Below are 27,760 nucleotides of genomic sequence, written 5' to 3'. Positions count from 1 at the left end.
ATGGTGACTGACAGCACACCCCCTTTGGTGGGCGTGCCGGGGGCGTGGCTGCCAGACGGAGGCGTTCCCATGGGAACGCCTACCGTCTGAGTCCGGCCCCACTGACATCAGTAATGATGTCAGTGGGAGTGACTTTGGCTCTGATAGAGCCAAAGTCACTCCTGGGCTTGCGGCAGCGAGACACTACCGTAGGGTCTCGTCGCAAGCCCGATGGTCGCTCGCATAAGCTGTGGGTGGTAACCCACAGCTATGCGAGCGTCCAAAAGGCCGCTCCACATGTAAATAGGGCAGCCCTGATTCAGAGGGAGCGCTACTGTCAGAGCGTTCAGCTCTGAATCAGGCCCTGAGTGTGAGTGGTCATTTATCACTCTCCACTTTATCACTTTTCAGAGCTTAGTACATCTCCCCTACGTAGTTAAAAATTTTTTTTTCAATAAAATCATTTTGGATAAGTTTTAATTGATCTTCTTAACGTAATTCAAGCATAAAAAACCCAACAATTTTTGACCGGTTTTTGGTAAATATATTAGCCAGTTAAGTGGTTAATTAGAGATGAGCTGTTCGGTTTTACACTGTTATGTTCGGCTCTCACATGTTTTGGGTAGCCAAAACCGAACCGCACATCTCTAATTATAATACATTCTGGCGAATAGCAGCCCTAAGAAATTATAGGACCGTAGAACTAATAAATGCCTCTTAATGCCTAAGCGCCTTCCACTTTACAAATCATTCCATAAACCTGGGGCGGGGAGCATAGCACATCGCATTCTGGATGCGATGCATCCTCCACCCTTCGCATGCATGCTGGCGTTAGCAACACCGGTATGCCTGAAGAACCCCGCAAAGGACCGCTCTCTTGGTAAGAGCAGCCCTTTGTGATTGATAATTTTCCGGATCTATGACCCAGAAGCCCCTACAGCGTCCTTCTGCTCATGGGCAGGAGGACGCACGTGCAGCAGTGGTTGCTGGGAGTGATCCAATTCTCTCACAGCCCTCTCCCGATAGAAGCCCATAGCACATACATGAGCTGGCTTATCTGGTGCCACTGGAAATCAGACTTACAATTCCTGAATCTACAAAGTTTAATGATAGAGGGCCTGATTTAGAGATGTACATTAATCCGATGATTAACGTACATCTCTGATGTTGATGGGACATGATAGACATGCTGCGGTTTTTTGGGGGCAAAGTGCGGACATGCCTGGTCACCGTTCCTGGAAACTGGGGTGTGTCTGACACCTCATTCTGCATTAGCATCTGAGTTGGACGGAATTGCACTGCTGTTTTTGTGCAGCTCATCAAATCCGCCCATCTCTGAATCCTGTCCAAAGTTCGTTAAACAGAAAAAAAAATTATGTAAAAAAAAAAAATACTTTATTTTAATAAGAAAACATTTTTTTCTTATGGGCACATATGGTGAAAACCATCCCAAGATGGCATTTGCTATCGGAGGACAGAGGTGGTACTGTTGCTGTATTACATTATAACTAGAATTTGAAGGAATCCCCCGGTGAAGACTATAGCCTGCGATAGCTGTTGCTAGTTTTCACCAGCAGGGAGGCTATGGTAAATAGGCAGAAGCACAATATCCTTCAAAAACTCCCACTTTGACCAAACATTGCTCTAGTCCCTTAAAACCTTGTACTCATATACCTGGGAAGAATCCTCTATAGGTTACCTAGGTGATATAATCCCTGCGGATATTCAAACTACTAGAGATTGTAACTATTCTATACTGCTAAAACAATTTACTACCCTTACCAAATCATGGTTCAGTTACGAGATATCGTAGATGAGTAGGTTGGCTGCTGTAAAGATGATGCTCCACCCCAAAATTCTCTATCTTTTTCGCGCAGTTCCATATGTACTACCTCGTTCATTTTTTAACCAATTTTATATGGCTTCCTCTTCCTTTATATGGAAAGGGAAATGACCTAGACATTCTTCTGACCGCATGTTTCGATTTAAGACTAGGGCAGCCTAGCAGCACCCAAATTGGAGTTTTACCAATTAGCCAGTATGCTCACCCAGCTCTCAGACTGGTTTAACTTATCCCTAAGCCGTGGGTAGAGTTTGAACACTTTTTGTCTGGCTCTTTACCATTAACAGACCTCCTTTGGCTAGATCCCGACATCTACAGCATCTACAGCACATGCCTGGGATACTATTATTAAAATCAACGGCAATATTGTGTTGCCCTTAACCCAAGCTATCCTTGCAAGCCATATCTAAATTAATCCCGGCCCTTTCCCTGTCTCTTTGGTTGGATTCGGGGCTCTCCACATGTCTTGACCACCTGGAGAATACCAGTGCCATATCGTTTACTCAACTGCAATCCAAATATAGCATTCCTTCGTGTGACTTTTATAAATATCTGCTTGTCCGGCATTTGCTGTAATGTTCAAATTGTCCTTCATGTCTTGAAAAGGCAACATTTCTGCATGATATAAGTATCTTTAGACCGTGGTGAGGTGCAAACTAACTGGTGAGAGGGTTTCCATATCAGAAATGCTGGTTACGTTTATAAAAAGAATATTTCTCACTCTGACATGGTTGCATAAACGGCATTACTTCATCATTATTCCATCTCTCTCTAAACCCATTGTAGATATGTAACTGGTCACGTCTTTAGTGCTACAAAATCAGCCATTGCTCAATACTGGAAGAATCCTAATTCCCCAGCCTGCTCTAAAGGCAGGTATCCACTACCTGATTAAACAGAGCGATTGAACGATAACAACATTGTTATCGTTGAATAGTTCATTAATTGGGCACAAACCGGGCAGTTTAATGTAAAAAACGACCAGCGATGCGCATGCCCGCTGGTCGTTTTTGACATCTTCTGTATCATCGCCCAAACATGCTGGTCAATCTGCCGATAATGACAGATTGCCCATGTTCGGGGATGAGGAAGGGTCCCTACACTGAACCACTGATCATTCAGTGTAAGCACAGCACAGACTGTGAAACGACTGCACAATTAAAACATTGTAATCGTGCAGTCGTTTCACAGTCTGCTAGTGGATACGCACATTATGGTAGTTACTTACGGTATGTCCAAAAGAGCTATGACATTGAAATTCTGGGTTTTAAATATTCTACCTCAACGTCTTCTCCTTTGGTTAAGTGGAGACTGTGGTTTGAATATTATTCCTCATTAAGACCCACATCGAGCCCCCCTGTGAGCAAAGTACCCTTATAATGTTCTGTGGGTTTTGGTTCTCTTAATGTTGTACTGTTGGATAGTGCTTTGTCATCAATGTTCTCCTTTTTTCTAAAATAAATATTATATGTTTGATTTTGTATGAACCATAGAATGTTTTAAGATTTTTATTGTCTCTGGATAATTTCCCCTTTCTCCTTTCGCCTCTTGTCCTACCCCTACTTTTTATCTTTTATATTGTTATGGATATGGCTATTGTCAATGACATGTTCTTGTTTGTTTTCCTTTTATTTGTATTATGCTATTTCTATTTGTCGTGAATTGTATTATTTCCCATGTAGGCTATATTTTCAAAATTTGTAATAAAATTTTCAAATTAAGGGAGCCATTCATCATGTTTATTATCGGGGGCCAGGAAACTGGGCTTCACGCAGGCGCATAAAGCCCCGGCGAAAGGAGCTGGAAAGGGGCGGTTTCGGATTACTCTTCATAACCCGGTACTCCTTCCCATAAGGAAGGAGCGGGGGTGAGGGAGCAAATACCACCCGTAGATGGCGAATGCTCCCACAGTAAAGCTTCAGAGCTTGATGAAGTTAGGTCCCCATAGTAGTGTATGGGGACCAGAGACGTAACTAGGGTCTTCGGAGCCCAGGGCAAATTTAAGATTGGAGCCCCCCACCCCACACACACACAGGAAAATAAGTGTAGCGCGTCCAAGCGGCTACTGAAAATGGGGCGGGCCAACATGACACGCCACCAATTTCTTGCCAGTCTGGGAACATTCCTTTCTATTCCATATGCACCTTACCTATACGGTGGTTTCTCACAATGTGGAACTCTTAAGAAATACATCCTCCCTGGGACGACGGCGTCTTCAGTCTGTATTCAATATTCATGTAGGTCACATTGTCCGGAAGATGCCTGTTTGTGTAGGAATATTAGAGATTCAACCAGACTCCTTCCCCCTGTGTAACTTCCTTCCCCCTGTGTTGTCTCTCTGCCACACCATCATCTCACTGCGTGTCATCTCTTCTTAGCCACACCATCGCCTCCCCTCTCTGCGTCGTCTCTCAGCACACCATCATCTCCCCCCCTGCATCAACTCTCAGCACACCATCACTCCCCCCGCGTTGTCTCTCAACACACAGACACACACAGACATATACACACACACTGACACATATACACACACTGCCATAGATACATACTGACACAGATACACACAGACATACAAACACACTACCATAGATACACACTGACACATATACACACACACACACACACACTGACACATCTACACATACACCATGACACATATACACACACACACACCATGACACATATACACACACTGATTATATACATGCATACATACACATATACATACACTGACACACACTGACACATATACGCACACCATGACACATATACATACACACTGACACATATACATACACACAAACACTGACACATATACATACACTGACACACACTGACAAATATACACACACACTGACACATTTATACACACACTGACATATTTACACACACACTGACACATACACCATGACACACACACACTGAAAGCCTATACAGACACACTTACACACACTGAAAGCCTATACAGAGACACTTGCACACACACACTGAAAGTCTATATAGACACACTTACACACACACTGAAAGTCTATACAGACACACTTACACACACACACTGAAAGTCTATACAGACACACTTACACATATACCCACACACACCATGACACATATACACACACACGCACTGATAATATACATACATACACACTGACACATATACATACACTGACACACACTGACACATATACACACCATGACACATATACACACACATATACATACAGTGACACACACTGACACATATATACACACACACTGACAAATATACACACACTGACACATTTACACACACACGCTGACACATACACACATAAACCATGACACATATACACACACACACTGAAAGCCTATACAGACACACTTACACACACTGAAAGCCTATACAGAGACACACACTTACACACACAAAGCTTATACAGATACACACACTTATACACACACAAAGCCTATACAGACACACACACACAAAGCCTACACAGAGGCACACACACACACAAAAAGCCTATACTGACACACACACACACACACACACACACACACACACACACACAAAGCCTATACAGACACACTTACACACACAAAGCCTATACAGACACACACACAAAGCCTATACAGAGAGATACACTTACACACACACAAAGCCTACACAGACACACACACACACACTGAAAGCATATACAGACACTTACACACACACACACACACACACACACACACACACACACACACACACACACACACACACACACACACACAAAGCCTATACAGACACACACAAAAAGCCTATACAGACACACTTACACACACTGAAAGCATATACAGACACTTGCTAACACACAAAGCCTATAAAGACACTCACACACACACAAAGCCTATACAGAGACACACTTTCACACACTGAAAGCATATACAGACACTTACACACACAAAGCCTATACAGAGGCACACACTTAACACACGCACACAAAGCCTATACAGAGACACACTTACACACACAAAGCCTATACAAAGACACACTTACACACACACAAATCCTATACAGAGACACACACACACTGAAAGCATATACAGACACACACACAAAGCCTATACAGACACACTTACACACACACAAAGCCTATACAGAGACACACTTACACACACACAAATCCTATACAGAGACACACTTACACACACACAAAGCCTATACAGAGACACACACTTACACACACACAATACTTATACAGAGACACACTTACACACACAAATCCTATACAGAGACACACTTACACACAAAAAAAGCCTATACATAGACACACTTACACACACTGAAAGCATATACAGACACCCTTACACACACACAGCCTATACAGAGACACACTTACACACACTGAAAGCATATACAGACACACACACAAAGCCTATACAGACACTTACACACACAAAGCCTATACAGAGGCACACTTACACACACTGAAAGCATATACAGACACTTACACACACACACAAAACCTATACAGAGACACACACTTACACGCACACAAATGCAGCCAGCAGCCCCGCACACAAAAAATGAACACCCCCTCACCTCCCATGGCAGCTTAGCCATTCAATACCCCCCCCGCGGCAACTGAGTTTAGCCATCCAATCTCCTTCCCCCAAATCCCCCTCGCAGCAGTTTAGCTATTAGCCTTCCCCCTTCCCCCAAGAACTTACCTGTAGTGTGCGCGGGCAGCGGTGATGGAGATCGCTGGGGAGGGAAGATCACTCCTCACCCGACGCAGACGGCAGCTCTAGTCCAGGACTCCAGCAGGTCAGGAGGATAGAGCTGGTAGGAAGGCTGCCTAGGAGGGGCTTGCCTGCTCGTTAAAAAACAGACTCAGGACACAATAGTGGTGCTGGGGAGGGCGTGCGGGTACGATGTCCTGGCCGGCGGCGCCCCCCTCTGCAGGGCTTGCCATGGTGCCCAGGGCATGTGCCCTGCTCGCCATGCCCTACTTACGCCACTGATGGGGACAGCGGGACAGATTGGGGTTGGTAAGCCAGAGGTATCAGTGATATGTCCCGCATTACCTTTATAATGAATAGCCCTGATCCTTAATTTTCACAAAAGTAGGTGAAAATTAAAATTTTTACCTGCTTTTATAGAAATTAAGTGATAATGAATAGACCTCAATAATACAAAACAAAAAAACTCCCACTTAACGGTAGGAGGGATGACCGGGGCTGAATAATGGTTGAGCACTCCATCAGCTTTGATTTGCGTTAAAGTAATAAAATGGAATAGCCTTTTCTCCCATCTTACACAGTGTACATTACTGTATTAATGGAGTTGACCAATTTATGCCTGCCACTCCATTATGTAACCTAGGCTATGGTTTTAGGTCCTGTGGGTTTGTTGCTGCTGAATTTCTGTAACCTGTTTCTATTTTTATTTTATTGTATTTACAGTATTTTGGCTAGGGCCTCATGACACATTAATCAGGCTCTGTCCTCTTTTCTTTATACCTGCAATTTTGTTTACATTTTTAAATTATGTGTATTTACAGGTAAATCTGTTGGTATTGTGACAACAACCCGTGTCCAACATGCCTCTCCAGCTGCTGCGTATGCCCATAGTGCCGATAGGGATTGGTATTCAGACAATGAGATGACTCAAAGTATGATTGACAGTGGCTGCAAGGACATTGCATACCAGCTAGTAGAAAACACAGATATTAATGTAATTATAAAAAACTTGTGGGCTATGGTGAAACATCAATAGATTAAACAGATATAACTTTATTAGTAGGAATTGACAGATTGTTGTCTTCATTAGTGGTAAGGAGATATGGGGCCTATGTATCAAAGCTTGATGAGAGATAAAATTCTGAGAGAAAAAGTATTAACCAATCAGATCACAACTGTTATTTTTCAAACACAGCCTACAAAATGTAAATTAGAAGCTGATTGGTTGGTGATTTATCACTCACAATTTTATCTTTCATCAAGCTTTGATACATAGGCCCCAATGTCTTTAATAATAGCAACAGTATCACTTTATCCATATAACACTACTTGAAAGTTACTAAAACATTACACTTCTATTCTGGAAGCTACAAGTTCCACAATTGATTAATTACAAATAAAAAAAATATGTATATATTAATGTATGAAAAATGCTGTCTTAAGACAGCAACCTTTGGTGCCAGTGTAAAATTAGATGGTACTCCAGGAAGGAAAAGTATCAGAGGAAATTTATTCAACACAACAGTTGCAGGAACATTTCAAGACCTGTTAGATCTCTCTTTCAAATTTAAAAAGATATCAACAGGTCTTGAATTGTTGGTACTGTGTTACTGTTGTGTGGAATGAGGGCCTGATTCAGACATGGACGCTATTTGCATCCGCTCGCTGGCTAAAAGGAGCCGGCTATTTAAATCATGTGCTCGCACTGCATCGCGTAAAGCCGCCCACTAAGTAATAGCAAGCGACCGCACTATCTGCTCGCACCTGTATAAAGACGCCCCTTTGCCACTCGCAACACACGTCATCTCCGGCAGTTGCAGGATTAATCTGGACCAACGAGAGCCATCGGAGCTGCTAGCAGTGCTTGTGGTAGCCTTTGCCCTCCACAACATTGCGAGCAGTTCAGGCTAATATACAACCCAGTCACGTTTGTAATGACGCTACTTTGCTAATTATGCACACCCATTAAACGCCGTTCTGACGGTCGGGCACGCCTGCGTTCGCACATCCACACCCCCGTTTACAAGCATCTTCCCGTTACCACCCACAAACGGCACTATCTGTCACTCAAAATAGCGACCCAACTGCGGGCTAATGGCGATCACTTTGCCATCGCAATGACTGGTTCGCACATGCGCATTGCATCTCATACGCATGCGCAGATTGCGAAAAACCGCTCAATGCGAGCGCATCTTATCGTCCGGGTCTGAATCAGGCCCTAAATTCCCTTTGATACCATCATTCACAGAGTGCCTCTGAATTTTCTCACATATTTATGTACTGGTATTTCGGAATTGTCATTTGCTAGCATTTGCTAGGTTACTAACTGTTGTTGCTCTTCTCTCTTCCTCTCGCTTCCAATCTCTTCTTTCCTCCCTAATCCTGTCTCTCCTTATCCCACTGTCTCTTTTTTACCTCCACTTTTTCGCTGGCTGAAGAAGCAGATGTTACCGCAAAATGTGTTTCAGATTGATTTATGTCAGATACCTAGTTTTTAGATTTTATTTTATGCTTTATTTTTTTTTTACACTTTTGTTATTTTTTTTATTTAATAATTTTTTGTTTAAATAAATGCCATGTGCTTTTTAGTAACTATTATCACTGCAACTGAAGTGAACTATTTGAATCCAGCAATTTGAATGTTTTATGTCCACAATAGAAGTACAAACTCCAGGACATTTCTCTGCTGTTCTCTGATTATTAAATAAATGATAACCTTTATAAACCTGAATATACTACCAGATGGACAGTGTTTTATATAGCTCATTGTGAAATGATGGAATATTTATATCCTCAAGAAAAGGTTTATTACACACATTTGCCGCTGGCCAGCACCACAGAAATAATCTATCTTTCTATATGTTATTTTAGGAGTTGACTTAACTCTGCATCACCCCGAGGAGGTGGGGGCATGGCCCTCCAGCTCTCACTGCGCCAGCACTAGACGGACACAATAGTAAATGAGATATATATATTTATAGAGAGAGAATACCGGCACTCCACGTTAAAAAACTAAACTTTGCCTTGGTGCCCTCCCTGGGGGTAATATCCTCCGTGCAATATATGTAGTGGTGACGGCGACACTCACAGGACTTCCAGTAAGTTAAATCATAGGATGCTTAGGTCTAAGCATCCTATGATTTAACTTACTGGAAGTCCTGTGAGTACCGCCGTCTCCACCACATATATATATATATATATACAGTATATATCTATATCTCTTATTTTTTTTCATCTGTTTGTGTGTCTGTATACGTGACCTATCAGAATAATTCACCGTTTTCATCATGTTTTTCCCTGCAGGTGATATTAGGAGGGGGAAGAGCCTACATGAGTCCTCGGGGGACACCTGACCCAGAATATCCATCTAGTTCACAAAATGAAGGTGTACGCAAGGATGGTGCGAACCTAACAAATATATGGCTGAGTAAGAGAGAGGTAATTTATTTTTATTTATTTATTTACACATTAGTTTTTTATTGAGAGTTTCACTTACAAATTATAAAAGGGATAGAGAAAGGAAAAGAGAGCAAAGGGAACAGAATACAGGTTGGGTTGAGGCCCAGGGAAGGGATATCTAACTTCTTTGTTCATATTGGCCTAAAGTGCAGAACACTTGAGATGTAGCGATGATACACATACTTGCAAGGGGTTGGGTATGAAATACCGGCAGTTGGGATGCCAGCTGTCAAAATACCGACAGCAGCATCCCGATGCTCAGTATCCCGACAGGGGTACGTAAGTATCCTAACCCTCCCTCCTTCAGCCTCTAACCCTAGCCCTCCCTTCTTGCACCCTAACCCTGCCCACACTGTTGGTGTCTAAACCTAACCCTCCCCCCAGGGTGCCTGAACCTAACCCCCCCTTAGTGCCTAACCCTAACCTCCCCCCCAGTGGTGCCTAAACCTAACCCCCCTTGTCTGTAACCTAATATTAAACCACCCCCCCCTGTGGTGCCTAAACCTAACCCCCCTCCGCAGCTAACACCTAACACGAGCCCACTATACTTATGTTTGGAATGCCGACTGTAAGGATTCCAGCATTGGTATCTAAACTGGCGTCGGGATTTAGGCGCCCATGTTTAGTTCCGTTGCCGCATTTTCATCAGCCGGCATCCTGTCCGCCTGCATCATAACTACATCCCATATAGGGTTGGGAACAGCCAGCATCCCGTCTATCGGCATCATGACTACATCCTATATGCTATATATGTCCCTGCGCCTCTCGATACACACTCCATCTGAGCCGTTTCATAAGAGGGGATAATGAGGAGGAGTATCAAAGTTAAAGTATTCCTGAATCTTATTCTCAATAACTGTTAAACTGGGCACAGCAGCGGTCCTCCAAAATTGAGCAATGGCAGCTTTTGTGGCCACCAAAATATGGCCCATAATATACTTGTCCCCCGGTGTCATTTCCCCAGGATAAAAGTGAAACAGAGCTACTAATTGGTCAACAGGTACAGTTACTCCTGTAACTTCTCTTATTAACGTAAAGACCTCTGCCCAAATTAGCTGCAAGCGCGGACAATTCCAACAAATATGAAACATGTCCCCACCTGCTTACAATTTCTCCAACAATATCTGGAAAGGAATTGGTATGTAATGCCGGTGGCTGTTTAGCCGCTGGATCAAATACCGACAACGGCATCCCGACGGGTCGAAATCCCCTTTCCCTACCCTAACCCTCCCTTAGTGGTGCCTAACCATAACCTCCCCACCCAGTGCCTAAACCTAACCCCCCTCCCCGCAGCCTATACCTAACCCTCCCGGGGGAGGGGTGCCTAACCCTAAACCCCCCTTTCCCTACCCTAACCCTCCCGGGGGGTGGCCTAACCCTAAGTCCCCTAAGAAATTGGCTGAGACAGGTCATGCTCCCATTTAGTATGACAGACATATTTCTCCTGTTTAACTTCCATATATTGGGAACGATACCACCAGGTAATCCCCCTTTGTGAGTAGGTGAAGTGATCCATGCTAGTGTATATCCTGGGAACGTTGGCTTCCTTAAGGGGGCAGGTATGGAATTCTGAATCCAGTGTCTTAATTGCAGAGATTGGACCTGATTCAGACCCGCACGCAATGCCAATATTTACGCAGTTTGAGTTATTTTTAGCAATTGCGCATACATGAAAGCCGCATGTGCAGTGATTTTTTGCGATCACTTACTCATAGAGGATTCATTTGGAATTTGAGTGACAGGTAGTCAGCATTTGGGAAAGGAAACAGAGGTGGTTAGGAAAACGCAGACATGTCAGACCATTTAAACACTGTTTTCTGGGTGTCCATAAATTAGCAACTGCGTCCTCTGCATGCCTGGAGACTCCTATGTCTGTAGCCCATTTATAGAAGTCCAGGATATTATAAGCTGACTGTAAATATGAAAACGGGCAAAGCCCATTATCAGACAGAACATCTCCCAATGTAGGAAAACTGCTACTGGCCCAAGAGTCTAACTGTAAATCTGGCATTAATGTAGCTATACTCGTCGAGCTGGGAATGGTAGCTATATGTCATCTGAGGCAGTCAGCAACAGATGCCAAGCCAATATTTTTGCCAAGCTTGCCTAAACGGATCCCAGACGCGAAGGTTTAATAGGATTTATGACATTAATTAATAATTAAACTTTAAACAGTTGAGAGAAATAGACCCAAACAGATACAGAGAACAGAACCTAAGCGACTCATGCTATACCAGCCAGTGAGACAGCCTTATAAAGACACCTTGAAACCAATTACTCAATCAACCTGGCTGAGATATAGGTGGAATGCCTCAATCTGTAACTGCTTCTATCCCAACTGTTCATAATCAGGATAAGGTGCCAATCTGTTTTTGCTAGATCGATAATCAAGCTAAGGACTGAGGACCTGATTCAGCAGTTCATGCTAGTGCACTGCTGAGCGTAGATTCCTGATGTTCGGGAATCAGCGGAGGCGCATGACCCGTTCTGCATATGCTCAGAATGGGTCTGCGATCCTGCTCGCAGACTGTCAGTGATTGACAGTCAGCTGCCGTTTGTGGGAGGGTAGGGGGCCGTGTCGCTGCCGTTGGGAGGGAGGGAAAAAGCCAGGATCTCCGTTGGCTGATGGAGATTTCCTGGCTTCTTCATCTCAACTACGGCGGCCGGCAGCGTGACCCCATGGGTCATCTTTGCCGACTGATGGTACGCAGATTATCCGATGCTACGTTGGACAACGGAGCTTGGATACGTAATGCCTCCTGCTGCATTACCATATCGGCACAGACGGAAATGCAAAGCTGCTTGTGAGAATACATCATATATCTATAGCCTGCGAGCAGCTTTGCAATTCCGTCTGAAGTTGAATCAGGCCCTGAGTCATAAGATTTAAGAGTTCTTCCAATCATTTAATTCTTGTCTTATCTAAAGGTATCTGGCCCTTGTGCAGGGTGTTAGCAGTGCCAGATTAAGGTTTACATAGGCCTGGAGCTGAAATTCATGAAGGGCCTATAGTGTGCCACTGCAAATATTAAGCATCCCCAGGATTTTAGAAGGAGTACACTAGACAATGTGTGTACTCAGCGATGGCCCGATATAAATCGTGCGGTTCGTAACACACTGTACGATCTGGTGTATGACCAGCAGATATATTGTTCCCCTGCCGTATCCAGAACCATGGTGTTGGCCACCATATATCCAGATTGTCCTGCACTGCAGGCGGATCTGATCATGCGACGAAAGATGCACAGGAGCACGCAATAGTGCATACACACTGGATGATGTGGACAATTTGTCATTCCGATTCATCCCAAAATGATAAATCATCCAAAATATCATCTAGTGTGTACTTAGCTTAGGGTGGCAGATGGTGTATGAAGGGGGTAGCACCAAATCTCGGCCTGGACTCCACTTGGTCTAGAACCCCAGTCCTGTATGTTGGGGCCGGCATGGCAGAAGAAGAGGGGAGTGGGAATAGAGACGGGGTGGGACAGAGGAGGATAGGAAATACATATGTGTGTGTATGTATATATATTTATTTTATATATACATATATATTCAGGTTGGGTATGATATCCCAGCTGTCGGGATGCCGTTGGTCTTAATACAGACAGCGGCATCCCGACAGCCTGAATACCGACACCCATAGGTCGCTGTGGTGAGTACTTTTCTAACCCCTACCCTAACCTACCCTCCCCGGTGCCTAACCTCCTCCCCTAGTGCCTAAACCTAACCTCCCCCTAAACCAAACACCCCCTCCCCACACCCTAACCCTCCCTCTCTGGTGCCTAACCCTTCCCCTAGTGCCTAACATCGCTAGCTAACACTACCCTCCCCCTGCACCACAATACTTACTTTTGGGATGCCAACGGTTGGGATACTGGTGCCGGGATTTTGGCACTGGTAGTACATCCCATATATACACACTGCAGCAGGTCCGGCACTCCCGTAAAAAAGTTACCGTCTGACGGTGCCCCCAAAATAAATCCATACATACATCAAATTTGCAGCACTCAGGAATAATATATAAGCCTATATCGATTGATAGATAGATAGATATGAGATAGATAGATAGATATGAGATAGATAGATATGAGATAGATAGATATGAGAGAGATAGATAGATAGATAGATAGATAGATAGATAGATAGACAGCCCCAGGGGAAGGTCATATCACACAAAGAAGAGCAGCACCAGACATTACACTGTGACTGACTTGCTAGATTAATGTAGACTTCACCTCACAGATGGTTATAGCTGCCAAGTGCCCATGTGTTTCTCAGCCAGCTACCATTAATCAGGTCTTCTCGAGACAGTTCTTTGTGGCTCCACTTTTCATATATTTTTAGTGCCTGGAACCAGGTGCCCACCAAATGAGTTGCTGAGGAGGGAGGGATTGTGGAAAGTGAATGTGCAGGGCTCTTTAGGCGGGGCTTAAGTGCAGTGGGTGGGAGGGGCTTCGACAGATGTAAACAAATGGACGGGGCTTCATAGAGCTGGTTGAACGGGCAGTGCTTTGGACACCTGGGTGGTGCTTCTGATATCCAACCATTGCAGAGCTTCTGGACGGCCGGGGCTGGTTGGGCATAGCCTAGCAAAGCCGGAGGTAAATGGCTTTGCAGTGCGGCTGTTAGTGGTGACAATGTCAAAACTGCAGAGGATCCTGTGGGCCTATTTTTGTGGGTGGGCCTGGAGCTGTAGCTCCACCCGCCCCATTGTTAATCCGGCCCTGGGTGTTAGTTCATTAGCAGAAGCAACTACTACCTCCCTAAGTCTGATGTCTCCTCAATGTAGTTCTGTAAGAACCCTTGTACAATATAGTTTGAGCAAGTCCTTTGTGGCCAAATTAGGAAGAAACTAGAATATTCTTGACTCAGTCAGCCTTTATTTTCTGTAAGACAGTTATAGTACTGGGGAGGAAAGGCATAAAGAAGTGTCCGGCTCTCCCAATGGAACAACCAGATTCTGGATACAAACCATTGCGTCTGTGCAGTAGATGGATTAAAACTTAGAAGTATGCAAAATCACAAACAGGGTAGTTTGACACCTTTTATTATCTTTTTTTTATGGCTGTATATAATTTTTCTTTTCTTATTTATTGCTATCTACCTGTAATAAATAAAGAGATTAAAAAAAACATAACTTAGAAGTATGTCTACACCTTCCTTTGTTAGTTGTATTTTGTGAAATGAGGCAAGCTTTGGGCTTGTGGAGGTTAGAGAAAGTTTTCAGTCTGGCAATGACTAGTTTACCTCTCCTGGGAGGTATGGTGGCAATATGAACTTGTTCTTATAAGGTGCAGGTCCAGATTTCTGTAGCAGCAACTACACAGGGTTTGGATTGTGTACCTCCCATATTATTTTAATAAAAGACTGGTGTTCAATTTTCTAATTATTTTCAAAGTAACAATACCTGTGAGTGGAACTAGGGCTTTACTAGATAATTTAACTACTCTCAGTTCTTATAGGTTAGTGTGCGTTTTTGTTCCTTCTATTTAAAATGTTCTCATTAATGCTTTTGCTTCAAAGAATCCCTCCCAGCCATCTAGGAAAGTGTTAGTTGAGACTGTACATTGAACGATGTCCCTGTCAGCAGATGTTGAGGGACAGAGGGCTCCAATAAGACTGTCTTTGTTTAAAAAAGTTGTGCTGACCAAGGGGCGTATTCAATTAGAAGCGAAAAGCCATTTTCCGCGGAAATGTATCATGGATCAGGGCTTTTCGTGTGGTCGGAAGTTATCTCCAAATTCAATTCCAGACGGTTTTCACCTACACAGAAAGTCAATGCAATGTACAGTAATAGGTGACAAAGATTCGCCTAAGAACAGTAGGAGAACAGAAGTGCACAATTTTTATTTTAAGTACAAACATGGGGAAACCATTTAGAACCATTGGGACAGCCCCCCAAAGGACAACTGCATCAAAAAATCCAGGGAAAAAACTTAACACCCCAAAAAAGTACTTTCATTTTGAGGGCAAAAAAGTACAAAGTGGGGGGACAAGCATTAAAACTAGTGAAATAGCCTTCTTAGGGGTCTGCAGGGATGTGTCAGGTGTTTTTAGGATTGCAGGTGCTTGCTAAAGGTCTGTTTTTCAACTCAAGTATTTTTATTAGTGAAAAATTTTCAATACAGATCATATATATCAATACAGAAATCTACTATACAGAGCAAAAAATTAAAATATAGTAGTAATGAACATAATAACAAATCAATAAAATTGGAGATAAGATAGAAAAGAAAATAAAAGAAAAAGAAATAAAAAGAAAATAAAGAGAAAAATAGTAACACATACACATTACAATCACTAATAAAGATAAAGAAATACAACCACCGTATTACATGTATTATCAATGTGAAACACGGACAATACTAATAGGAGATGTCTTTGATTTGTGAGCATCATAGAAATCAAACCAAGGTCGCCACTGACTCAAAGGGGATGAAGATAAAATAGAATATTTGAACCCAAAAGTTTCCATTTCAAAACTTCTCTGGATCTTGGAGATTATTGTCGAGAGAAGGGGGGGATCAGATCTCCTCCAAAATTGTGCCAAAGCCGCTCTAGTAGCTATAAAGATATGCCCAATAAATTTTTTATTACTATTGTGCACTGAAAGGGGGAAATAATGTAAGAGAGCAGTTTCACGCAACTGTGGAAGGGCCTCCCCTGTGATCTGGGTAATCAACTGAAATACCTCCATCCATAAAGAAAGGATCACGGGGCAAGACCAGAATATACAGTATGTAGAAGGGTGCCCTCATTTCCACAATTCCTCCAACAAAACTTAGAGGAATCAGGACAAATATTGTGTAATTTAACTGGAGTGTAATATAGACCATGCAATAACTTAAATAACATTTCTGAGTGGTTTAAACACTTAGACATTTTAAAAATATTTGTAAATAGAGTAATCCAATACTCGTCTGTCAGAGAAATATTAAGTTCTGATTCACATCTGGATTGTATAGAGAGCCTACCATCTTCTAGAGGCGATAATAGCATATTATACCACATAGTGATACCCCCTTTATGATCAGCAGTAGCAAATTTAGAAAGTATGTATGGAGGAGGAGAGGGAAGGGGACATGACAAAGAAGAATTGGAGAGTATCTAATGCCTCACCTGCAAGTATTTAAAGAAATCTTTCTTAGGGATATCATATTAATCTCGAAGTTGTTGGAATGATTTAAGTTGTTGATCTATATATAGATGTTTAGCTGTTAGGATGGTATGCAATCGGGAAGCCGACTGCCTAAATACCGGCAGCCGGCTTCCCGACTGTCATATCCCGGCAAGGGTGAAATGCCGGGCGTCTATATGTAGACGCCCGGCATTCCCCGACGCCGGAAGACCGGCGCCCGGCATCCTGATCGTAGTGATGCCGGGCGCCGCGAGCGGACAGCCGCGGGGGGGAGGGTTAGGTTTAGGGCTCCCGGGGGGGACTTAGGGTTAGGCACCCCCCGGGAGGGTTAGGGTTAGGCTAGGGGGAGGGAGGGTTAGGGTAGGCACCCCCGGGGGGGACTTAGGGTTAGGCACCCCCCGGGGGACTTAGGTTTAGGCAGCGGGGAAGGGGGTGGTTAGTTTTAGGCACTTAGAGGGGGGATTAGGGTTAGGCACTTGGGGGGGAGGTTAGGGTTAGGCACCCCTAAGGAGGGTTAGGGGGGTTAGGTTAGTCTATACTTCCCTATCCACGATCGGGATTTCCAGCGCTGTCGGGCTTCTGCTGCCGGGATCTCTGCTCATGTCGGGCTGCCGCTGACGGGAATCGAACCGCTGGCCATGCGGCCGGCGGTATTTCATACCAATTCCGTTAGGATACCACATTCATGCCAATTAGTCAAAGAGAGGTCATGGATTAATTTTGAGAGTGCCAATATGGAGATGCTAGAAGATGGAAGGGAAAATTCACCCTGGGCACCAATCAATTTGTCCCAAACTTTAAGGGTATCAGAAACACTTCTGGAAGCAAGAAATTGAGAGGGCCTATCAGCAGGTTTAACCCAGATAGCAGCCCGTAGGGGGAAATTGGAACAAATAGAAAATTCGATGGCTACCCATGGTTTAGATGGCAGAGGGGACAACCAGTCTTTCATCTGATCTAGGAGACAGGCATACTGATAGAGTTCATGGTTGGGAGCCACCAACCCCCCTGCGGCCTTGGATCTACACAATCGAGTTCTAGCCATACGAGGACATTTACCATTCCAAATAAATAGAGAGAGGACTGAATAAAATGTATTCAGAAAGCTTATTGGGACTAAAAATGGAATGGCTCTACATAAATAGAGGAATTTAGGCATAACATCATTTTTACGGTGGCAAGGCGTCCCATCCAAGATATTTCATAATTTACCCACATTTTAGTAAGTGCTGAGAATTGTTCTAGGAGGGGCTGATAATTATACAGTATGGCATCTTGTAGTTTTAAAGGGATTTTTATGCCCAGATATGTAAGACTTGAGGACTGCCAAGCATAGGGATAGCTACTCTGAAGTGAACTTAAAGCAGGCTGATCAATATTGTATGCTAATACTTCCGTTTTAGAGGTATTTAATTTGTAGTATGAAGCCGCAGAGTATTCTTGAAGGATAGTATGAAGAGCTGGAAGAGAAGTGTCCGGTTTTGTGATAAATAAAAGTACATCGTCAGCAAAAAGACATCAGCGAGCGGTTCCATGACTAGAGGGAATACCAAAGGCGAAAGGGGGCATCCCTGTCTAGTCCTAAAGCTATTAGAAAGAAAACCGTTGCTATAGACGCGAGCTGAAGTGTACAGGGTTAGAATAGCTTTCAAAAACAAACCTGAGAAACCAAACCTAGCAAGAACCCGAGACATAAAGAGCCAATGAAGCCGGTCAAAAGCTTTCTCTGCGTCCAGAGAAAGTCAGGAAGAATAGGATTTAATCTGTTAGCAATTAGTTTTGCATATATTTTAACATCAGAGTTTAACAAAGCTATAGGCCTATCATTTTGACAGAGTGTCGGATCCTTGCCAGGCTTAGGTATAGTAATAATTTGTGCCTCTAACATTTCTTTAGGGGGAGAACATAATGCTTCAGAATCTAAAGAGGAGAGACGAGGCAGGTTAACAGAGTCTAGGAAAGAATTGATCAAGGTTTCAGAAGGTTGAGGAATAGAAGAGTCTTGGTTGAGGTTATAGAGTTTTTCGTAGTAAGAGGCAAAATATTGAGCGATATCTTTAGGGTTGCCAGTTATAAGTCCATTAGGACCAGACAAAGATTTGATCCAGTTAATAGAATTTTTTCCCCTAAGTTTACACGCCAGTAGTCGATTAGCTCTATTACCAAGGGAATAAAACTTTTGATTTAGTTTAGTAATAGCATGTTGAACCTGGGAGAGATGTAAGTTATTAATTTTTTCCTAGCCTCAAGTAGGGCAGAAAAGACCAAAGAGTCCCATGGCTGTTGTTTATGCTGCTTCTCCAATTTTAAAAGATCAGATTGGTATGCAAGATAAGCCTGAGTGGTTTTCCGAATCTTAACTGCAGCTTGTATAGCAGCACCTCTCATAACTGCTTTAAGGGCACACCAGTGGTTTGTTACAGAAGTGTCATTAGGTAAATTTATTTCAATATAAGAAGTCAACGCTTCTTGTAGAATATGTGAATCTTCATTATCTAATAGAATATATTCCTGTAAGCGTCAAGGACTAAGACAAGGGGAGTTAGAAAAAGGGGACCAGGACCATAGTAAAGGGGCATGATCAGACCAGGTGATTGGCAAAATATTAATCTGAGATATAAACTGAAGAGACCATTTATCAGTTAAAAGCAAATCTATCCTGGAATATGATTTATGTACCGCAGAATAAAAAGTGTAGCCGTGAGTTCCTGGGTTTTTAATCCGCCACACGTCATATAGATCAAACTCCGCAAGAAGGTGCGAAAAGGAGGAAGCAAGAGAACGGGCTGTGTTGAGTGACTGTTTGTCCAGGGAAGAAGATTTGGCTAGTTTAGGATCTGGTGCAAGATTAAAATCTCCCATAAGAAACAAGGCTCCCTTTTTAATCTCCTGAATTTTAAGTAGAAATGTTTTAAGAAAACGAGGTTGTCTAGTATTAGGAGCGTATGCAGACACGAGAGTTACATATTTAGGACCGATCTTCCCAACTAAAATGAGATATCTACCGTTACAGTCTGCCCATTTGTTTTCCAATTTGAATGAACAGGATCTACTCAATAATATTGCTACCCCTTTCCTTTTAAACGGACCACAAGAAGTATAGCAGTCCGGATATGCGTTATTAGTGAACTGTGGGGTAGAGTGTAGAAGGAAATGAGATTCCTGACTTGCCACTACATCAGCTTTCTGGTTTGCAAAATATTTTAGAGCTAGGCGTCTCTTATGCGGGGAGTTAAGACCTTTAGCGTTGATACTTAAGAAATTAACCATGGGAAAAAGACATGTAAATATGGTATGAGACAACTATAATCATTCTTATACAATGGTATTTGCGACAGGGAATAAGTATATAAACACCAGTAAAATAGAAATAATGAAAAGAAAAATAAGAATAAAATAAAATTAAGTAAATATAAAAAATAAAAAATAAATAAAATACCCATAACAAAATATAGACAGAAATAGCATCCATAAAGGACCTAAAGCTTCTGTCACTAAAACACTGTGACAGAATAATTAGAGGTGTTGGAGAGCGGGCTCAGCTTAAAAACCCACACAATACCCCAATATATGGAACAATTCCCTCACTATATAAATCTAACAAATATTACCTAAAAGAATCCCGTATATATAAGCCAACAGAGCTTAATTTATGGCATATTCTACCACTAATATTACATCTATAAAGCTATCTCCTATTGCATAACAGTAAGATTCAATCTCAACATTATATTAATTATAAAGACTAAAGATAGAGTAGTTATTTAGAAGAAAAACATAATGAAATTGAGCGTAAGTCTACTGTCGTCAACTGCAGTTAGGGATCAGAAATATCAAAAAAGACTTCACTTGGACAATTCACTTCTGCACTGAAGACCACTCTTGAGGTATAGACTTAGCAGGCAGATTAGGAGAACTATAAAAATGGGAAAAAGGCGCAGCCTTCTAGAATATAATAAACAATAACTATAAATAATCCCAAATAAAGTCCACAAAATCACAAGGGAAGTGAAAAATGTCCTCCTTCAATTTTCAGAGTGGGGTAATTCCAACAAATGAGATCCTCATCGTTGACATGCAAAAAAAGGGGAAAATCGCAATATAGCGTAATATATTGATTTTAATCACATAAAAGTTAACACAAAATGTATATCCAACATTTGAAATCCTCCACCAATATCAAAGCAGCGTACCAGAGGTGGCTGTGTATAATGCACACCCATTCACGTATAAGCCAAACAATCCAAAGTCTCCCGGGTACAACCTGGAATGGCAGCTCCTGGATGTGCACTCTTCGCTTAGATGTTAAAAATCCACTGGTGCTGTGTTCCTTTCCCCAACGCATGGGGACGTATGGACCATCTCCCTACCGGATGCCTTGCGGCACCCGACTTCCGGCACGTGGGACAGGGTTGTTCCCGTGTACCGGCGGGGATGCGCTGGCAAAGCGTCCGGTTGTGACGCTGCGGAGGGGATTGTTTTGCTGGAAGGAATTCTAGGCTGACGCGGTCCTTGCTGAGGCCACGAGGTTGGTTCAAGTCGGGGGAATTAGCGGCACACTTCCGGGTATTGTACAAACAGGAAGTGATGCGTCCCCACTGAACGATGTATTTTTAGAATGAAAGTGCAATTTATATTATTCATTTTTATTGTAGATCTATAGAATTGTTTTTAGATATGCTTATATTTATAAAGGTATCATGATTGTTTTATTTGCACATTTGAAGAAATGTATTATATTATTGAACTCCTCCTACCCAGATTAAACTATCAGAGGGTAGTAGGGGATATTTAAGGTACTGACTAAACCACCAACCACATACACCTTGAAAAAGACTCCAGATAGGAGTTGAAATGCGTTGGTGAAAGGAACACAGCACCAGTGGATTTTTAACATCTAAGCGAAGAGTGCACATCCAGGAGCTGCCATTCCAGGTTGTACCCGGGAGACTTTGGATTGTTTGGCTTATACGTGAATGGGTGTGCATTATACACCGCCACCTCTGGTACGCTGCTTTGATATTGGTGGAGGATTTTAAATGTTGGATATACGTTTTGTGTTAACTTTTATGTGATTAAAATCAATATATTACGCTATATTGCGATTTTCCCCTTTTTTTGCATGTCAACTATGAGGATCTCATTTGTCGGAATTACCCCACTCTGAAAATTGAAGGAGGACATTTTTCACTTCCCTAGTGATTTTGTGGACTTTAATTGGGATTATTTATATTTATTGTTTATTATATTCTAGAAGGTTGCGCCTTTTTCCCATTTTTATTGTTTATGCCATGTTGTGAGGTGTTGTGTGACCACCTCAGTGGATTGAAGTGCAGCATCCATAAAATTGAAGTGCAGGTTCCTACCTATATTTTTTTCTAGATTTTTACCGTGTCTTTCTTGTGAACCTTGCAGCATCATGCTAGAATATAGGAATCAGAGAAAACTATTGATTAATTCTGTATTTAATAGTAAAGAAGATATTACCACAGACACTGATCATGCAAATTTAACGGAGGAAGATTTATTCCAAACTTTGAAAAAATTAGAGAATATTTTATCTAAGGAGAGTCGTGCATGGTGGGAAAGTGTTACTATGGAAAAATACATAGTGAACAACTAGTTCCAGAAGGATTAAAAATTAACAAACCACCCTCTGTCAGACTAGAGAAGGGTGAATTTGTAAATAGATGGAATAAAATTTTAAATGATTGTTCCTTCTCTCTTATGGACTTAATTGTCCAGGAAAGAAGAAAGGAGTTAGCTAATTTAGAAGAACAAATTGTGAATTTTACTGCTCTAATTGAACCTTTAAGGGGATCAGAAAATTGCGAGACCATGGAAAGAAATATGGAATTCAGAATTGTTAAAAAGGAGAAAGAAATCACTCTGAGAAAAAAACGTAAATTCCTAAGGGATAAGGTGGAAAGGGAGGAAGGAATAGAAGAAAACAAAGAGAGTGTACCCCATGATAATATAAGCGGGTCTAATATATTCAGAAACCCTATTGTCAATTACGACACAGATAATGAAGCTGATTCCATATGCAGTTGTGATGAATTGGAACATGATAGATACGGAAGTTTTAAGAAATATTCCAAATACAATAGAGACCGGAGAGGGGATAGAGCAAGGGTGAGGAGAAATTCCAACTTTGGTAAAAATTGGAAAAGACCTAGAACTGGATGGAGGGATGATAGGTATAATACTCCTGTTAGAAAATGGAACTATCACCATGACACCATACCAAGAAGAGGGATGAATTACCGTAATAGATACCACTTCAACCAGGGCAAAGAAAAATTTTATGTGAAAGATGAGTGGCATGCTAGAGACCCTTCAAGATCGAATTATTCCATACCCACACAAAACAAATTTGATATTTTGAACAAGGAAGATTTTTTAGGAAAGAGTCAGAGAGGGAAGAAAACACATTTCTGAATATGAAAAAGAAGATAAATAAAAGGGGATGTAGAGGGAAAGGTAGAAGCAAAAAAGTTAAAGTTAGTGAGAATATTTCGAAAGTTAATATTCCAACATCTACACCCAATGATTTGAGAGAAACAAAAATTTTCAATTTAAGCAACCACACTCTGACTAATGAAGAAAATATAGTCTTGAAAAAGGGACTCACATTCGCTCCTAATAATAGACTCAATAAATTTGAAACCTATGTGGATTTGCAGAAATTTATTAGAAAAATTTCCTTGAAGAAGTATTTTTTGAGCCAAAAGGGGGAGAGGTCGGAAGAAATTGAGATCTTTAAACCCAAATCCACTTTCAATCCCATCTTTCAAAGAGGTTGTTTAGTAGAGAGTTTCAATAAACTTGTATCGGCAGAATTAAATAGGATCCAACCTAAATGGGGCAAATTTGGAAATATGAACCCAAAGGAAAGACAAGCTGTATTAAATCTGAGTGAAAATTCAGATATTACGATAAAACCCGCCGATAAGGGAGGTGGAATTGTAGTTATGGACTCTGTTAAATATGGTAAAGAAGTTATGAGGCAGCTCAATGACAGAGAGACGTATGGACCTCTGAAAACTAATCCTAGTGACAAAATAAATAAAAATCTCAAAAGTATGTTACAAAAATATAGAATAGAAGGGGCTATAACGGAAAATGAGGAAAAATATATGTATATTGAAAAACCTACTATTCCAATATTCTATATTCTCCCCAAGGTCCATAAGGACTGTACTAATCCCCCAGGACGTCCAATTGTGGCAGGTACAGACTCTGCCACCTCAAACCTGTCCCATTTTATTGATCACTGTTTACAGCCGGAGGATTTAAAGATTCCATCTTATTTAAAAGATACCACTGACGTTTTAAATAAATTAAAAGAAGTAAAATGGAAGGATAATTATATATTGGTCACAGCTGTTAGTTCGCTCTATACTATTATTGACCATTCCCATGGAATAGAGGCTGTTAAATATTTTCTCACCAAGAGTGATTCTTCGTTGTGTAAAATCAACTTTGTCTGTGAGGGTATTAAGTTTATTCTGGAAAATAACTTCTTTTGGTATAATGAGAAATTTTACCAACAGCGGAAGGGAACAGCCATGGGGACACGTTTTGCCCCTGCACATGCAAATCTTTTTATGGGATGGTGGGAGGAGCATTTTATATGGACCAATAACAATTTTATTCTCAACATTTTTAAATGGTATCGTTTTATTGATGACATTTTATTTATATGGGAGGGGGATTTAGACAGTCTTAATACGTTTTGTTCTGGACTTAATTGTAATTCTTTTAATATTGATTTATCTTTTAAATCCAGTATTGAGGAAATTTGTTTTTTAGATTTAGTCTTATATATACAAGGTAGCACTTTACATACTAGGAATTATTGTAAGCCGACTGACAGTAACTCCTATATAAGTACTGAGAGCAACCACCACCCCCTATGGTTGAACAATATCCCTAAGGGACAAATTAGACGGATAAGGCGGAACTGCACAGATGTCCAAGTTTTTAAAGAACAAGCAGAAGATTTTAAATCAAAATTTTTATCTAAAGGATACACCACTACTGACATTGATCCCGTAATAGAACAAATGATAAAATATTGATAGGGAAGAGTTGTTAATTACTAAGGAAAAAGTTAAAAGAGAGATTTCTCTCCCTTTTATAACTACTTTTAATGGACAACATAAGGAGGTTGAAAAAATCATAAGAAAACACTGGCATCTTTTAGAAGAAGATCCCATACTCAAATCTATTGTCCCTAAGAATCCAAAATTTATCTATAGGAGAGCTCCCAACTTGAAGAATAAATTAGTGAAAGGAGCAATTTATAAGAAAAGAGAGGGGAGAGTCAAAAGCAAAGGATTTTATAGATGTGGTGTGTGTATTATGTGCAAAAATCATCAGAACCAGTCAAGTAAAATAGAAAAATATTGTGCCAATTCAAAAAATTTACAATAGGAGATTCGTGACTTTATCACTTGTAATAATAAGAATTGTGTATATTTAATTGAGTGCAGTTGCGGCCTCCAATATATTGGCCGAACATCTAGGCCTTTAAGAGTAAGATGGGCCGAGCACATTAGGAACATTAAAAAGGGATATGAAAACCACTCACTCTCTAAACATTTCAAAGAAGTTCACCAATGTTCCGTTAAATATTTGAAATTGGTGATAGGAATCCAACAAGTAGAAGGCCATTGGAGAAAAAGAGATGTGGAAACTTCTTTAGCTAAAACAAAGATGAAATCTATTTATGAAATTGGCACTTTAGCACCTAATGGATTAAACGTCGATTTTGAACCTAAATGGTTCCTTTAGCACCATTTTTTATTGTTCCCTGGTTTTTTATTGTTACCCTGTTTATGTATTATGTATAAGAGTGGGTCTGTTTACATCGGAAGTGATGCATTGTTTACATACAGCACGCTGCAGTGCTCTTTCCGGATGTGACGTATGGACCATCTCCCTACCGGATGCCTTGCGGCACCCGACTTCTGGCACATGGGACAGGCTTGTTCCCGTGTACCGGCGGGCATGCGCTGGCAAAGCATCCGGTTGTGACGCTGCGGAGGGGATTGTTTTGCTGGAAGGACTTCTAGGCTGACGCGGTCCTTGCTGAGGCCACAAGGTTGGTTCAAGTCGGGGGAATTAGCGGCACACTTCCGGGTATTGTACAAACAGGAAGTGATGCGTCCCCACTGAATGATGTATTTTTAGAATGAAAGTGCAATTTATATTATTCATTTTTATTGTAGATCTATAGAATTGTTTTTAGATATGCTTATATTTATAAAGGTATCATGATTGTTTTATTTGCACATTTGAAGAAATGTATTATATTATTGAACTCCTCCTACCCAGATTAACCTATAAGAGGGTAGTAGGGGATATTTAAGGTACTGACTAAACCACAACCACATACACCTTGAAAAAGACTCCAGATAGGAGTTGAAACGCGTTGGTGAAAGGAACACAGCACCAGTGGATTTTTAACATCTAAGCAAAGAGTGCACATCCAGGAGCTGTCATTCCAGGTTGTACCCGGGAGACTTTGGATTGTTTGGCTTATACGTGAATGGGTGTGCATTATACACCGCCACCTCTGGTACACTGCTTTGATATTGGTGGAGGATTTTAAATGTTGGATATACGTTTTGTGTTAACTTTTATGTGATTAAAATCAATATATTACGCTATATTGCGATTTTCCCCTTTTTTTGCATGTCAACTATGAGGATCTCATTTGTCGGAATTACCCCACTCTGAAAATTGAAGGAGGACATTTTTCACTTCTCTAGTGATTTTGTGGACTTTAATTGGGATTATTTATATTTATTGTTTATTATATTCTAGAAGGTTGCGCCTTTTTCCCATTTTTATTGTTTATGCCATTTTGTGAGGTGTTGTGTGACCACCTCAGTGGATTGAAGTGCAGCATCCATAAAATTGAAGCGCAGGTTCCTACCTATATTTTTTTCTAGATTAGGAGAACTGTCAATAGCAATGCCCCAATCCTGGAGAATAGCAGGGCCATCTTCCGGGGAGTGTATGTATGACGGTATATTTACCATTTCTGGACATGATCAGTTTGGTAAGAAATCCCCATCTATATTGCACATTTCCTTTGCATAGGGCCACCGTAATTGGGTGGAAAAGACGTCTTCTAGCAAGTGTTGCCAACTGAAGATTATCCAGACATTCAGCTGTAGATGAGGAAGGCAGAGCAGCTCTAATAATGCGTTCCTTAATGTGGAAGAAATGTACCATAAGAAGAGTATCTTTGGGAGAATGGGCTGTAGCCTGTTTCGATTTAGGAAGTCTGTGAATCCTGTCAATAAGGAGGTCCGAAGAAGAGGCAGTAGGAAGCAATTTCTGAAAGAGGTCTGTTGCATAATCGTAGAGTTCTGCATTTGTGACAGAATCTGGAATAACTCTTATTTTTATGTTGTTGCGCCTTGAGCGATCTTCTAAGTTGGTCACTTTATCACGCATAGCATTCAGGTCCTCTTGAAGTAGATCATGAGCTGATATCAGATCATTATGCGATGCGACGAGCTCTTCCATCTTGGTTTCTAGGTGGTCAGTTCGATCTCCAACCTCACATATATCAGCCCGTAATGCTTGAATGTTCGATTTTAATTCTGAAGTTA

The 27,760-nt window shown here is 41.5% G+C and overlaps 1 protein-coding gene across 1 annotated transcript in view; it reads left to right on the top strand.

The window, feature by feature from the left end:
* LOC148542685 (intestinal-type alkaline phosphatase 1-like) overlaps positions 1-27,760 on the top strand; it is a 51,192-nt gene that overhangs the window by 8,857 nt on the left and 14,575 nt on the right. Inside the window, exons 4-5 of the mRNA XM_088467439.1 lie at positions 7,351-7,523; positions 9,833-9,967. Coding sequence (XP_088323565.1) covers positions 7,351-7,523; positions 9,833-9,967 — 308 coding nt within the window. The remainder of the gene's footprint in view (positions 1-7,350; positions 7,524-9,832; positions 9,968-27,760) is intronic.

Source organism: Taudactylus pleione, unplaced genomic scaffold (genome assembly GCF_031769625.1).
Source record: "Taudactylus pleione unplaced genomic scaffold, aTauple2 ptg000010l, whole genome shotgun sequence".
NCBI classification, from domain to species: domain Eukaryota; kingdom Metazoa; phylum Chordata; class Amphibia; order Anura; family Myobatrachidae; genus Taudactylus; species Taudactylus pleione.
The sequence above is the reverse complement of the archived record's forward strand: the minus strand, read 5'-3'. Positions and strand labels throughout refer to the sequence as shown.